The sequence below is a fragment of the Vulpes lagopus genome, chromosome 2 (genome assembly GCF_018345385.1).
Source record: "Vulpes lagopus strain Blue_001 chromosome 2, ASM1834538v1, whole genome shotgun sequence".
NCBI classification, from domain to species: Eukaryota; Metazoa; Chordata; class Mammalia; order Carnivora; family Canidae; genus Vulpes; species Vulpes lagopus.
This window is the reverse complement of record NC_054825.1, coordinates 64,198,637-64,214,380: the sequence shown is the minus strand read 5'-3', so window position 1 is coordinate 64,214,380 and position 15,744 is coordinate 64,198,637. Positions and strand designations below refer to the sequence as shown.

Genomic DNA, 15,744 nt, shown 5'->3' with positions numbered 1-15,744 from the left:
ATGGGACACCTGGGTGACTCAGCAGTTGAGCGTCTGCCTTTGATTCAGGGAGTGATCCCGGTGTCAAGGATCAAGTCCCACATTGGGCTCCCTCTGCCTGTGTCTCTGCCTCTCTCTGTGTGTTGCAAATAAACAAACAAATAAATAAATAAAATATTAAAAAAAGAAAAAAACAATTGTTGTTAAGGACTTAAGAAAAGTTATCCTGGAACTATCAGTATTCAAACCAAAGAAGAAGGTTACCACCTCAACCAGAGACTTAGCCTCCTAATAACATATTCATCTCCCTATAAATGAAATGTGGTTTGGGGGGGGGGGGGGGGGCGGGCTCCTGGCTGGTTCCATTGGAAGAGGAGGAGACTCTTGATCTCAAGGTCATGAGTTCAAGGCCTGCATTGAGCATACAGTTTACATTAAAAAAAAAAAAAAAAAAAAAAAAGTCTCTTCTTCAACTGATTAAGCACAGTTTCTAATATCCATACAACTTCCCTGTGTACGCCAAATATATCTACACTCTTTTTTGTGGGTTTTGCAGTCTGGGGTAAATGCCTAGAGTTGGCAGTGCATTACAGTGTAACGCAGAGAGACAAATATATACATATGTATGTAAAAGAAGCAACTGGAATACCTTTTGGTACCTCGGTGTCACTATCTGCTTCTGAGTCAGAGGCAATTGCATTCTTGCGTTTCATTCGTAAAACTTCATCTTCACTATCACTGCCTCTTGCAGATTCTGTAAGAGCAGAATTTTAGGTTCTTCATAATCACAGTCATTTCTTTGAATGCTGTACTTTAAAAGGAACAGTGGGGATAAACCAATTGTGGTACAGCCTTATAATGGAAAACTACTCAGTAACAAGAAGGAACTATTGATACATGTAACAATTTGGATGAATCTCAAATGCCTTATGCTAAGTGAAAAAAATCTAAATGAACGAATAAAGGCTACATACTAGATGATTCAATTTTTCTGATGACTTTCTCAAAAAAACAAAACTGCAGTGATAAAAAGAGGTCAGTAGTTGTCAGGGGTGGAAAAAGGATGGGACTACAAAAGGGATAGAACGAGGGAGTTTTTCAGGGTGACAGAACTGTTCTGTGGTGGTGGTTATACAAATCTATACATGAATTAACATTAATAGAACTGTATATACACATACAGTGGTTAATTAAAACGATTAAAGGAACATTGGTTTCTATAAGCAGAAAAACTTGATAGAATGAGAAAAGTAGTACTGAAACTTATAACCTAATTTATATGACTCATTACAAAAAAAAAGTAAAAATATTGCAAAGGAAGAGATAAAGTTTATCCTTGAACAACATGGGGGCAGGGGCACAGTCCTCCCCTCAACCACTCACAGTCAAAAATCCATGTATGATTTTTCAAAAACAACTAATACTCTACTATTGGCTGGAACCTTCCCGATAACATAAATAGTAGATATTTTGTATGTTATATGTATTACATGCCGTAGTCTCACAATAAAGCTAGAAAAATATTAAAATAGTAAGAGAAAATACATTTACAATAATGTACTGTATTTAATGAAAAACCACGTAAGTGGACCTTGTGGTTCAGACCCATGTTGTTTAAGGGTCAACTGTATATCATTAGCTCTGGATGGTACAATTGTTCACCTAATTGTAAACTTCAAGAAAATCACTGTTAATGTAGGGAAGAGTTAAGCAGACTGACAAACTGTAAGATCCTCTACCATAACCCTATTCTTGTGTTAGTCTGCTAGTATTGGGTAATGCACGAACTTTAATGATTCTGCTACCAGTAAAAATAACTCTATAAAGAACTGGTTACTGAATATTTATTGCAGCCCTGTAGTCCAGATCGATCTATATCCATCTCTTCAAAATTTTCTGGCCTCTTCTTGTAAATAATGCCAAAATGTGGTCTTGAGTGCTATCCTGTGAGGTATGTATGACAGGATTAAAGACCTCCTCCCCCATATTTAAACTAAAACAGTATCAACATGTAATTATAATCAATCACATATGGAAACAAAGCAATCCAAGAATTACTTGAGGAAGAATTCTAACCTAATCATTTTACAATATAATGAAACAAGACCTCTAAATTTAATAATCTATATGAAGAATGTGTTAACTTGAGAATAGTGTAAATGGCTATTATAAAAGGTGGTCAAGAAGCCAAAGTTTGGCTATGCGTTTTCTATAATCTCTAAGGAATAAATATTCTGACCAAAATATATCTCTCTAGGAGGATGCACATATCAAGCTACGATAGTTCACTGAGATCATCCAGCCATGTTTTCACATTTTCTGGATGTTCTACTCTGCAGGCAACCTCCTGATACTATCATTTGGCATCTAATGTCGATTTTCCCCAAGGGCAAGGATACAATGGACAAGAGAGAAATAACCAATCCTCTTGAAACAATTTTCCATCTTGATTTTTATAAACTAGTTTGTAATGCATTTGATTAGTCTAAGTGAACTCCTTGGAGCCTAATTACATCTGGATGATCAAATTTTGGGTCTCAAAAAACTGAGCTGGAACATAGTTACACCTTAGTACAGCTACCCTATGGAGGTATTTCAAGAGCACCACTTTTTCCCCCAAGCAAATCTATTCTCACCGGAGGCATGCTTCTCAGTTACCCACAGAAAAAGAACCAACTCTATTCATTATCTAGCTACTTAAGCACCATACATCTTTCCCTAAGGCTGTCCTTTTTTCTTCTTCTTCTTGACCTATCATCAATTAACAAATGAAAAAGGATAGAAATAATAAATGGATTAGGAAAAAATGTTTAAAGCAAAATGTATTAATTAGAAAAGGCTGAAATTGAGGGACAGAAGAGAAAAACAGGGTACTAAATAAAAGTGGGAACATAGAATAAATGGGCCACTGCTGCATCTGGGTGCTTGTACTAAACCATTCTGGTTCTCCTAAATGCATTCATTACCCGATTTATGATCCTGTTCCTCTTCATCATCTGAATGCCTGTGTTCTTCGTCTGAAGCCTGTGGCCTTTCATCATCAGAATTTTGCATTTTCTCCTCATCAGACATTTGCGGCCGTTCCTCATCATCAGAATTCTGTTTCTCATCATCATTATCAGAAGCTGCTGGCCGTTCATCATCAGAATTAGCCTTCTCTTCCTCAGACAGTTGTCTCTCATCATCTGAAAGCTGAGGCCTATCCTCATCATCCGTGTTCTGAATTTTCTCATCATCATCAGAATTCTGCAGCTTATCTTCATCAGATCCTTGTGCCCTCTCTTCATCATCAGAATTTTGTAACTTTTCATCATCTGACTGGTCACTTTTATCTTCTCTGTCCCATTTTTCATCATCTGAATGTGCTTTTTCAGAACCTTCTGCTTCTGAGTGATGGCTCCCTCCATCTGACCTATGACCTTCATCTTCATCATCATTATGGGCTTCTGATCCACTGTGCTGATCTACATCTGAGGGGTCATTGTCTTCATGATCAGAACGCTCAGAAGCTTCTGATCTATTGTCTGATCTTTCAGAGTGATTATCACTCCCACTGTGATGTGAGGCTCCCTCATCCTCACTGTCATCTCCAAACAGTTCCTTATTACTTGGCTTTCCTGAATCACCCCTTTCATCTTGATCGCTTTCACTTCCAGAGGCATTACTGCCAGATGCAACATTGTCTTGATCAGAATCCGAGTCTGATCCAGAATCAGAATCTACAAGATCATACAAATACAGGGTGATGTCAGTGAAAATGACAGAGTAAAGAACACCAAAAGTCAATCGCAACATAAAGCAACAAAAACACATGTTAAAAACTGTCAGAATCAATTTTCTCTCTACTCAGGAAACTAATCAAAAGTTAGAACAACCAGGAGTATGCTTAACAAGAATAAACAGCTGAATCTCAATAAAACTTTGCAGTGTTTTAACTTGTTCCTCCACCCCAAATCTCAGCTCCCCAGCTCAATGCCTTAAAAATAACCCAAATTCCTGGGGCACCTGGGTGGCTGAGTGGTTGAGCATCTGCCTTTGGCTCAAGTCATGATCCTGGGGTCCTGGGATCGAGTCCCACATCAGGCTCCCCACAGGGAGCTTGCTTCTCCCCCTATGTCTCTGCCTCTGTGTGTGTGTGTCTCTCATGAATAAATAAATAAAATCTTAAAAAAAAAATTTCCTGGTACATGGACCACTACTAGAGGGAGCAGAGGGACCTCATTCACAAAGAATCATGGTTGTTTGTTCTGATCTACCCGGTGGATCAAGAGAATAGCTCAAAGGTCTGATTTTAGCTCACTTAGGACTTCCTCAGTGCTGATGCAATTACCCAAGAATGTCAAAAACATTTATAGGCAAACATATTAGTTGCCTCTGCCTTGGACAATGGATAGTAGTAGTCAGAGCAACTAAAAAGCTTGGGAGAAAAGGCTAGAGATTTACATACTAGGGGAGCAGGGGCTTTTAAAAGCTCTCACATATTACTAGAGATCTTGAGGCCACACACTTGCCCAAGGGTGTGGACATGCTCAGGAAAGAAGTGAGAGGGCACTAAGCTCTCACTTCCAGCTGACTTTCAGGCTCTGCACAAGCAAGAAATGAAGGCAAAAACAGGTGTAACTGTCCAGTTGAGTGTTGAAAGCATGCCCAGTACAGAGAGCCAATCAGCAAAGCCTGGGAGGGGTTTTTGTTTTGTTTTTTGCTTTTAGGCCTAGGCATTTTGGGAAAGTCCAATCACAAGCTGACCACTAAGTTAACAGGACAGATTTTAGTGGCCACAAAAAGACTGTGCACTTACTGAATTAGTTCAAAAGAATCACTAAACAATAACTATTACAACAAACAACAACAACAAATCCTGAGGAGGGGAGAGAATGTGTTTTCCTGAGTTTCCACATTATAATACTCAAAACGGCCAGTTGTTAACAAAAAAATGTAAAGAAATGCAAAGAAACAAGGAAGTATGGACCATATATATGAAAAAAAGGCCAGAAACTGTCCTAAAGAATCCCAGACATTGAAAATGTCTTACCAAATAGAGAATATCAATAAAAAGACAGATATTTTTTTAAAAGAGCCAAACAAATTCTGGAGCTGAAAAATACAATAAATGGAGTGAAATTTTCACTAAGGGAGCTAAATAGCAGATGTAAGCAAGAAGAATCAGCAAACTTTTTTTTTTTTTAAGTTTTATTTATTTATTCATGAGAGACACAGAGAGAGGGGCAGGGACATAGGCAGAGGGAGAAGCAGGTTTCTCCCTGCATTGGGGGAGCCCAATGTGAGACTTGATCCCAGGACCCTGGGATCATGCCCTGAGCTGAAGGCAGACACTCAACCACTTAAAAATAGGTCAATAAAGGGGATCCCTGGATGGCTCAGCGGTTTGGCGCTTGCCTTTGGTCCAGGGCGAGATCCTGGAGTCCCGGGACTGAGTTCCGAATCGGGCTCTGGCATGGAGCCTGCTTCTCCCTCTGCCTGTGTCTCTGCCTCTCTCTCTCTCTATCATGAAAGAATAAATAAAATCTTAAAAAAAAAAAAAAAAAGGTCAATAAAGATCAAGTGAGGAACAGAAGAGAAAAAATTAAGAAAAATGAATAAAAGCTAAAAAAATTTGTGGGATATCATCAAGTGTACCAACATACACATAATGGGAGTCCCAGAAGAGAAAGGGCAGAAAGATTATTTGAAGAAATCATGGCCAAACACATTCCAAATGTGATGAAAGGCATTCAAGAAAATCAGTGAATGCCAAATAAGATAAAGAGATCCACACCTACTCACATCATTATCAAACTGTTAAAAAGAAAAAAAAAAAAATGCTGAAAGCATCAAGAGGAGCAATTTGTCCCATACAAGGAATCCTTGGTAACAATGATTTCTCATCAGAAACCATGGCATATTCAAAGCACTGAAAGAAAGACTGTCAACCAAGAATCCTATTCCCAGTAAAACTATACCTCAGAACGAAGTGTATGAGTGACATAAGAGGAAATAGGTAAATTAAACTTCTTCAAAAAGAAAATTCTCTATGCAACAAAAGACATTATCAAGAAAGTGAAAAAACAATCAAAAAATGGGGGGGGGGGGATATCTGCAAACCACATATCTAAGTGTCTAATATCCAAAATATATAAAGAATATTTACAACTCAACAAAAAGGCAACCAAATTAAAAAATGGACAATGACATTTCTCCAAAGTTATACATACAAATATTTGGCCAATGAACACATGAGAAGTTGCTCCACTTCATTAGTCATTAGGAAATGCAAACTGAAACCACAATGAGATACCACTTGACACACATCAGTGATGGCTACATTAAGAAAAGAAGAAATGTAGAGGTGCCTCGGTGGCTCAGTCAGTTTAGCATCCAACTCTTAATCTCAATTCAGATATTGATCTCAGGGTTGGGAGTTCAAGCCCCATGCTGAGCTTCACACTAGGCATGGAGCCTGGGAAGGGGAGGGGAAGGGAGAGGAAGGGAAGTTAACTATATGTTGGCAAGGATGTGAAAAAAAATGAAAACATGAACATTGCTTGTAATACTGTAAAATGGTCCAGGCACTGTGGAAAATGGTTCGCTTACTTGTTCCTCAAAAAGTTAAATAATTACCATAGGACTCGGCAATTCCACTCCTATGTATATGCTCAAAAGAATAAAAAGCAGACACTCAAATACTTGTACACAAATATTCATAGTAGCAGCACTATTCAAACAATCAAAAGATGGAAATACTGTAAATGTACTAAGTGCCTCTGAATTGCTCACTTTAAAGCCGTTAATTTTATGTTATATGAATTTTACCTCAATAAAAACAAATTGGCAAAATTAAGACATTCCCCTATAAACAAGAGTTTGTTGCAAGTAAGCCTGCCTCCTAAAGGTAGCCCTTCTAGTTGAAAAGATGACAGCAATTTGAATCCACATGAAGAAATAAAGAACAGTAAAGGTAACTAAATAGGTAAGCATAAAAGTCAATATCAATGTACTTCTGGTAGCTCCTTTTTTGATTACGTTTAAAACACAGTAACACAGGGGATCCCTGGGTGGCGCAGCGGTTTGGTGCCTGCCTTTGGCCCAGGGTGCGATCCTGGAGACCCGGGATCGAATCCCATGTCGGGCTCCCGGTGCATGGAGCCTGCTTCTCCCTCTGCCTTTATCTCTGCCTTGTCTCTGCCTCTCTCTATATATATGACTATCATAAATAAATAGTAAAAAAACTTTAAAAAAAAAACAAAAAAACACAGTAACACAAAACAATAATCATAAAACCACATTACTGGGGAGACAATGTATAAAGATGTTAGTTTGTGACAATGACAACATGAGGGCAAGAGAGAATGAACTGCAGAAAAAACTGTTTCTGTTTACTACTAAAATTAAGTTGGTATTAATCCAAACTAGATTATAAATTAAAATGTTATTTGTAATCACCAGAGTAAATGCTAAGGAAAAAACCCTAAAAACTATCCAAAAAAAAATAAGAAATCAACAGTACACTAAATGAAAATCAGTCTTTTTTTTTTTTTTTTTTAATTTTTTATTTATTTATGATAGTCACAGAGAGAGAGAGAGAGGCAGAGACACAGGCGGAGGGAGAAGCAGGCTCCATGCACCGGAAGCCCGATGTGGGATTCGATCCCGGGTCTCCAGGATCGCGCCCCGGGCCAAAGGCAGGCGCCAAACCACTGTGCCACCCAGGGATCCCGAAAATCAGTCTTAAAAGACTGCAGTAATATAGAAATTGAAGAACAAAAAAAAGATATGATATATAGAAAACAACAAAATGGCAGAAGTCCTTATCAGTAACCATTTGAAATGAATTAATTTCACCAATGAAAAGGCAAAAATTGGCATTTTAAATTGAATCATTTTAAAAATGATCCATCCATATCCTTTCTACAAGTCTCACTTCAGAACCACATACCCAAATAGGTTGAAAGTGACAAAGATATTTCATGTAAATAATAACCAAAAGAGAGCTAAAGTGGTCATACTAATATTAGACAAAATAAATCTTAACACAAAATTGTTAGGACATTATGAAATGATAAAAGTGTCAATGTGACATGAAGATACATTATGCAGACACCTAAAAACAAAACTGACAGAACTGAAGGGAGAAACAGTCCAAAGATAATAGTTGGAAACTTCAATATCCCACTTACAAGAGCCAAAACTAGACAGAAGATCAATGAGGAAACAGAGGACTTAACACTATAAACCAACCAGACATAACAAAACACTCCACCACCACCAACAGAGTATACATTCTTCCCTCCAAGTGCCCATCGAACATTCTCCAGGATAGACCATATGTTAGGACCCAAAACAAATCTCAGTAAATTTAAGAAAGTTGAAAACATGAAGTATTTTTTCTGACCACAATGGAATGAAACTGAATTCAGTAACAAAGGCAAATCCGAAAAATGAACAAATATCCAGAAATTAAACAGTGCACTCAAGAGCTCAAAGAAAGCACAAGGGAAATTAGAAATATTTTCAGAAATATGAAAACACAGGATACCAAAAGGTAAGGGAAGTAGAGAAAGCAGTGCTGAAAGGGAAATCTTAACTGTAAACACCTAGATTAAAAAAGAAAAGTCTCAGGGGAGCCTGGCTGGGTCAGTCCGTTGAGCACTTAACTCTTGATCTCGGAGTCGTGGGTTCAAGCCCCATGTTGAGTGTAGAGCTTAAAAAAAAAAGAAAACTCTGAGACTGATAATCTAACCTTTCATTTTAAGGAACTAGATAAAGGAAACTAAACCCAAAGCAAACAGAAGGAAAGAAATAAAAATTAGAGTAGGAATCAATGAAATTGAGAATAGAAAATAATCAATGAAACAAAAAATTTGTGCTTTGAAATAGTAACAAAATGGATAAACCTTAAGCAAGACAGACCAAGAAAAAGATGACTTAAATTATTGATAGTGGGAACATTAATACCAACCTTATAGAAACAAGGATTTAAAGAGAATACCATAAAAATTCTATGCCAGCATATTACATGATTTAGATAAAATGGATTAATTACTATAAACAGACTACCAAAACTGACACAAGACAAAACACAAAATCTGTATAGGGCTGTAACAAGTACAGTTTGAATCAGTAATCAAAAAATTTCCAACAAACACGGGGCACCTGGCTGGCTCAATTGGTAAAGCATGTGACTCTTAATTTCAGGGCCCCAAGTTCAGGCCCCAGTTGTGTGTGAAGCCTACTTTAACAACAACAACAAAAAGATTCAATAAAGAAATGCCCAGGACTGGATGGTTTCACTGGTGAATCCTATCAAATGTTTAAAGAATTAATGCCTATCCTTTTTTGAGTCTTCCAAAAACTTGAAAGGGAATACTTCCTAACTCATTCTATGCGGCCCACATTACGCTAATACCAAAGCCAAAAAAATGATGTCACACACAAAGAAAAACTACAAGGGTGCCTGGGTGGCTTAATGGATTAAGCATCTGCCTTCGGCTTAGGTCTTGATTCCAGAATCCTGGAATAGAGTTCCATATTGAGCTTCCTGCTCTGTGGGGAGCCTGCATCTCTCTCTGCCTCTGCCTCCCTCCCTCTCTCTCTCATAAATGAATAGACAAAATCTTAAAAAAAAAAAAAAAAAAAAAAAAAAACTATAAACCAATATACCTTTTGAATACAAATGCAAAAATACTAAACAAAATACTAGCAAACTGAACCTATCAGTATATTAAAAGGATATACACTATGACCAAGTGGGAGTTATCCTAGGAAGGAAATGGTGGTTCAACATCAATGTGACCATACTAACAGACTAAAGAAAAGTGAGCATCTAAATTGATGCAAAAAAGGCATCGGACAAAATCCAACACCCTTTTGTGATAAAACTGCTCGACAAATTGGGAAGAGAAGGGAATTCCCTCAACCTGATAAAGGGCATCTACAAAAACCATAGCTAACACATGTAATTGTGATAGCACGGATGCTTTGCCCTAAGATGAGGAACAAGACTAGGATGTCCATTCTTACCACTTCTATTCAACATTGTACAGAAAGTTGTAGCTGGGGCAATTAGGCAAGAAAAAGAAAAGCACCCAAATTGGAAAGGAAGAGGTAAAACTATTTGTATTTGTAGATAACATGAGCTCATATGTAGAAAATACTAAAAAAAAAAAAAAAAAAAAAAAACACACACACACACACAAAAACAATTAGAACTAATACAGTCAGCAAGGTTACAAGATACAAGACTTGACACACAAAAATCAGTTGTATTTCTATATGCTAGCAATGAACAATCCAAAAATGAAATTAAGGTAACAATTTCGCCTGCAATAGTATCCAAAAGAATAAAATACTTAGGAATAAATTTAACTGAGGTCCAAGACTTCTACACTTAAAGCTACACAACAGTGCTGAAATTAAAGACACCTGGGACAATTACATATAAAAGAAACACGTTGAAAAAAAAAAAAAGAAAGAAACACGTTGGGCCTAGGTAAAGATTCTACCCATTACAGAGCAAGAGATTTGTCAGGTGTAGTTATTTTCCACAACTCCCTTAGTACGGGGAGATAATGAAATATGCTAGGCCTAACAGGCATTACCGTGTCACAGACCAACAGCAACCTTCAAAGCCAGATTTGGAAGTTAATCCTATAGCATCCCATTATCTAATGGTAACATGGAAGAAAGCAGCAACAGACTCACAAGAAAATAAAACATGAAGCCCAGAGAAGCAACCATTTCCATGCATCACTTCCCCATACACCGAGTTTGCCATAGTTAGGTAACAAAGGGTGCACTTCACTAAACCATTGCTTCTACCCATCCAACTATTTATCAAGTACGTATTAAGCACCCACATAGGACGGTGGGATATGGGGGAGACAATCTTTTCATCATTCTATTCCCAACACCTAGCAAAGTAGCTGGAACAGGATATGAGGCTCAATAAATATTTATTGAATGAACAACTTCACGACAGTGAGCCATGGGATAGTTCACATGGAACTGCGCCTTGAAAGGCAAATGGGATACTGTCAAGTAAAAATGAGGGGGAAATGAAACAACAGTATACAAAACTTTATACTTCCAGGTTCATTCTGCCTAGAACCTCCTGGATACCCACCTCCATAGAGCCCTCACGTTAGGTTTCTATCTAGGGCTCCCCTTCACTATACCCTAAAAAACATGAATAAACTAGAGTTAGAGGAAAAAAGAATAACAACACTTTGCTATATTTAGATACGTTACTTTGACGGGTGCAAGAATTTTGAACTTGATCTTGGGGCCCTTAACTCCCATTCCTCTATCTTTTCTTTCTTTCTAAGACTTATTTACTTGACAGAGTGCGAGCGTGCAGGGAGCTCAATGCGGGGCTCGATCTCAAGACCCTGAGATCAGGACCTGAGCCCAAGGCAGATGCTTAACCGAAAGAGCCACCCAGGCGCCCCTCCCATTCATGTTTCAAATTCAAACTACAGTCCTCGTGCCAGAAGTACTTTCATGCATGCACTAATGAATTCTTTATTTCTCCTCCGCAAGCACTGATCCCATCCATATGCTCTCCAATCTAATACCATACAGTCAAGAAACTGCAGTTTTTGCACAAGCTCTCAGAAGACACATTGTTTCCGGCGCGTAACGCCTAGGGAAAGCCCTAACCGCGTTATCCTGCCAGTCTTCCCCGGCCAGACATTTCAAACTCCGCCTCAGGCCACACTCTGGTCTCAATCAAGCGGGTCTTCGAGCCCCTCTGCAGATTCATCCGTGTCATCCCGATGTTCCCGAGCACCTAAGGTCCATTCATTCACGGAGAGCTCTTACTCTGCGCTGGCTTGTGCAAGCAGGACAGAGCAGGACCGCCAGGTTCCTCCGCGGGCTGAGCAGGCTCGTCGACGCCCCACACGCCCCGAGCCACCGCATGCTCCACGGACACCAAGAACCCCGAGGCTCCCGCTGTAAGCCGCTGTATTCCCGCCAGCCGCGAGGCTGGCACCGCCGGGAGTGCAGGGGGCGCTGAGGAAGGAGGAAGCGGCGCCTCTCGCCCGCAGCGCCCAGGGGTTCGCAGACCCGGAACTGGACCGCCGTCGGGCTCCCACCGCAGAAACCCTACGCGCGTCCCCCTCCGCCCCCAAGCCCAGCCGATCCCACCTTTACGCTCAGCATCGCTGTCGGCGTCGCTCCCGAAGAGGTCCTCCATATCCGCCATTGCCCCGCACGTCTGCCGCTGCCTCGGCCGGGGGCGGCTCCGCGACTCTCTTTACGGCAAGGAACCAACGAAACGCGACAGTGTCGCAAAGACTCACAAACGCTCCTTTCCTTCTGTGACCCGGTTTCCCTCTGCAGTGGGAACCTCTACGTGAACACTATTCTACGTCCACTCGGGACAAATCCCGCCCTCTAGTCGGTATCTGTAGCTATTTGCAAGGACTCTCGCCGAGGGCGGGGCGTCCCCCGTCGGGGTCGGCGGGGTGGGTGGTGCTTGAGCGCTCGGCTGAAGGGCCTCGGACCTAGTTAAACCTGCCACGAGTCAGGCCCGAAGTCCTTTGTTTCATGTTGACCAGCGATTCTCCAATGGAGAGCTCCGACGCTTTTCCTGTAGGTTGTATCTCCTGCTCTTTACCGTATTAGTCATGAAAGCAATTAAATTCAAATATTAAGTTTGAATTCAAGGTGTTTAAATAGTAATCAGGTTAACATAAATAGCATTTTAAAGTTGTAAATGACTATATTCCTTCCAAAACCAAAACATCAGAAGAGTGGAATCGTTTTATGATTTTGAAAATAATCTTTAATGCCTGACTTTAAAGACGACGGCTTAATTGTCATAGCTGCTTTTACATTCAATCTACTGAAGAAATGTTTTGGTTGAAGCATGTGAAGAAAATCTGGCTTCATACAGATAATGCGGGTAATTAAGGGGAGGGAGGATCTCAACCTCCTTGAGAGGGTTTTCTTCAGACCACCTTTTGACAACGCAGCTTTAGAGCAGTGTATCAAATTTCCCATCTCAATTCAAGTACACGTTTAATGTGTAAGATGAAATAAATACTTCGCAAAACAACACTTCTTTACCACTAAGATGCAGTCTGGGATTTATTATTCTTCTATTTCAGCTTTTGTTATGGTTTGGTTTTAAGGCTCGCAAGGGGTCTGCCCACTAAATTGCTTTTGTGATTTGCTAATGGATTGCAACCTGCAGCTAGAAAAACACTATTCGGAGAGTTCCATTGTGTTTATTTTGCTGCCAAAAAGTTTTAGTTTTGGTAGGAAAGGTAGGAAACCTCTTCAGGAGCGACATACAATATATAATTGTATGTTATAAAACCAAACAGTAATTTTCATAATAGGGTAGTGCTAGGTAAACCTTGCTTCACAGAAGCTTAGAGAAATGAAGTAACTTGTTAAAGATTAGTTTAAAAAAAAAAACTTATATTTTGGTTTTTAAGAAATGTACATCTTGTGTTAAATTATTATCTGATTAGTCTCATAAGGGTTTTGATGTTGGACAAGCCGCAGTGGATTTTTAGTTTGGAGATTATGAGATATATTTTTGTTGCAAATAAAAGGGCCTGACGGGGTTCAAGTGGGCAAGTGGTAGGACCTGGTGGTTGGGCTGGCTGAGAGATAGGGGCGACCAAAATGGAGGGCATCTCAAATTGGGTCAAGATGGCTGATATTCCCGCCAAAGCAGCCGTGACCACCACGTCATCTCCTGTAAATCAAAACCTAGGGCGGGGGGTGGGGGTGAATGGGTGACGGGCACTGAGGGGGGGCACTTGACGGGATGAGCACTGGGTGTTATTCTGTATGTTGGTAAATTGAACACCAATAAAAAATTTATTATTAAAAAAAAGTTCAAAACAAAACAAAACCTAGGCTTTCCATCCGGGACCACCCCACCCCCCCCATCGTCTGGACTTTTCCCACCCCCAGCCTAAATTGGCAAGGGACCCACCCAGATCCAGACCCAGAACCCATAAGGCTTAAAAAAAAAAAAAAAACCCGCACCCCGCAACCCCAGCGCGACTTCCCTGACTCTCCTCTCCCGAGTCGCTGGAACCTCATCCGAGGGTGCTGGCAATAAAGCTCAAACTACGGATCATTTTGCCTTGGGGTCTCCTTCATTCGCCTAAAAAACCTTACATTTGGGGGATCCCTGGGTGGCGCAGCGGTTTAGCGCCTGCCTTTGGCCCAGGGCGCGATCCTGGAGACCCGGGATCGAATCCCACATCGGGCTCCCGGTGCATGGAGCCTGCTTCTCCCTCTCTCTCTTTCTCTCTCTCTCTCTCGCAAATAAAATTTAAAAAAATAAAAAAAAAAAAAAACTTACATTTGGTGCCGAAACCCGGGAGGAGATCGAGCCCCCACTCCGGTGAGGAGGCTCCCCCCTCCCCATCGGCCCGGTACCGCTTCTCTGAGCGCTGTTCTCATGACTGCGGTGAGTGTCCCTAGCCCCAAGGCTCCTCCTGACGCGGCCGCGATTAGGGCAGGGCGTCCCCCCTCCGGCTACCAGGTGGCCTCCGGAGCTCCAAAGAATCGGGAGACGTCCCCATTCTGTGGCAGGTACACCCCTCTTTCCCGGTCTGCAGTCCAGCACACGGAGGAAGGGACGCTCTCCTCCGTGGTCTGAACTGGTAGGCGAGGCGGCTATGGGAACTTCCCAGTCCAAAACTGATCCAAAACCGCCCTTGGGTTGCCTTCTGGCCAGTCTCAAGACCTTAGAGCTGGACCAGGACCTGCGCAGGCGGCGCCTCATACACTACTGCACTGTCGCCTGGCCCCAATATCAGTTAGACAACCAATCTCAATGGCCCCCCGGAGGCACCTTTGATTACCAGGTGCTTAAGGATCTTGACAATCTCTGCAGACGCCAAGGCAAATGGTCTGAGGTTCCCTACGTCCAGGCCTTTTGGACCCTACGTTCTCACCCTTCACTATGCTCTCTCTGCTCTACGTCTCAGGTTCTCCTTGCCCAATCTCCTCCTCTGACCCTCCTGTCTACATCTCCCAAGGATCCCGACCCATCTGCTCTCTCTCCCCTTTCCGAGCCTCCCGAAAACTTATCTGGCCCCCCAGTGAGGGCCCCTCTCCTACCTTCTCCTCCACCCTATCACGCTCCTGTCCCCCAGCCTCCCGTACCCCTCGTTCCTCAGCAAAACCCCGATCCAACCCGTCTCGCTCACCCCAACCACACCTGAAACCCCCCAACTGAAGGCCGCAGCAGAACCCACCCCTCAAGAGGACCCCCTTCCATCCCCTCCTATCTCCGCTCGCACCGGGTCTCATAACCCCTCTCCAGACTTAGTCTGCCCCCTCCAGGAGGTCGCAGAGGCAGAAGGGGTTGTCCGGGTCCATGTACCTTTCTCCTTCCAAGACCTTTCCCAAATAGTGAAGCGTCTGGGTTCCTTCTCCGCCAACCCAGACAACATTATCAAAGAGTTCCAATACCTAGCTCAGGCCTACGACCCAACCTGGCACGACCTCCACGTTGTCCAAACCACCACCCTCACTACTGAAGAGAGGGAACACATTCAGGCTGCGGCCCGAGAACATGGTGATCAGGTCCCCTCACTGACGCCACCATGCCCATTGGCGCTCAGGCGGGCCCAGCTGGAGAGCCCGGGTGGGACTATCGGAATGGCCAAGCTGGTGCCGGCATCGAGACCACATGGTCCGGCGTCTCATTGCCAGCATGCGGCAGCCTCCAACAAGGCAGTCAATTATGACAAAAATCAGAGAAATTATCCAGACCCTTGACAAGAACCCGGC

At 41.8% G+C, this 15,744-nt stretch overlaps 1 protein-coding gene across 1 annotated transcript in view; it reads right to left on the bottom strand.

Moving 5' to 3' along the window:
- The window catches only part of LEO1 (LEO1 homolog, Paf1/RNA polymerase II complex component), a 38,938-nt gene extending 25,891 nt beyond the window's left edge, over positions 1–13,047 (bottom strand). The window contains exons 1-3 of the mRNA XM_041745569.1: positions 12,124–13,047; positions 2,946–3,698; positions 629–733 (exon numbers count right to left, since the gene is read on the bottom strand). Of these exons, the coding sequence (XP_041601503.1) occupies positions 629–733; positions 2,946–3,698; positions 12,124–12,181 (916 nt within the window). The 5' untranslated portion in view covers positions 12,182–13,047. The remainder of the gene's footprint in view (positions 1–628; positions 734–2,945; positions 3,699–12,123) is intronic.
- Between the last annotated feature and the right edge of the window lie 2,697 nt (positions 13,048–15,744).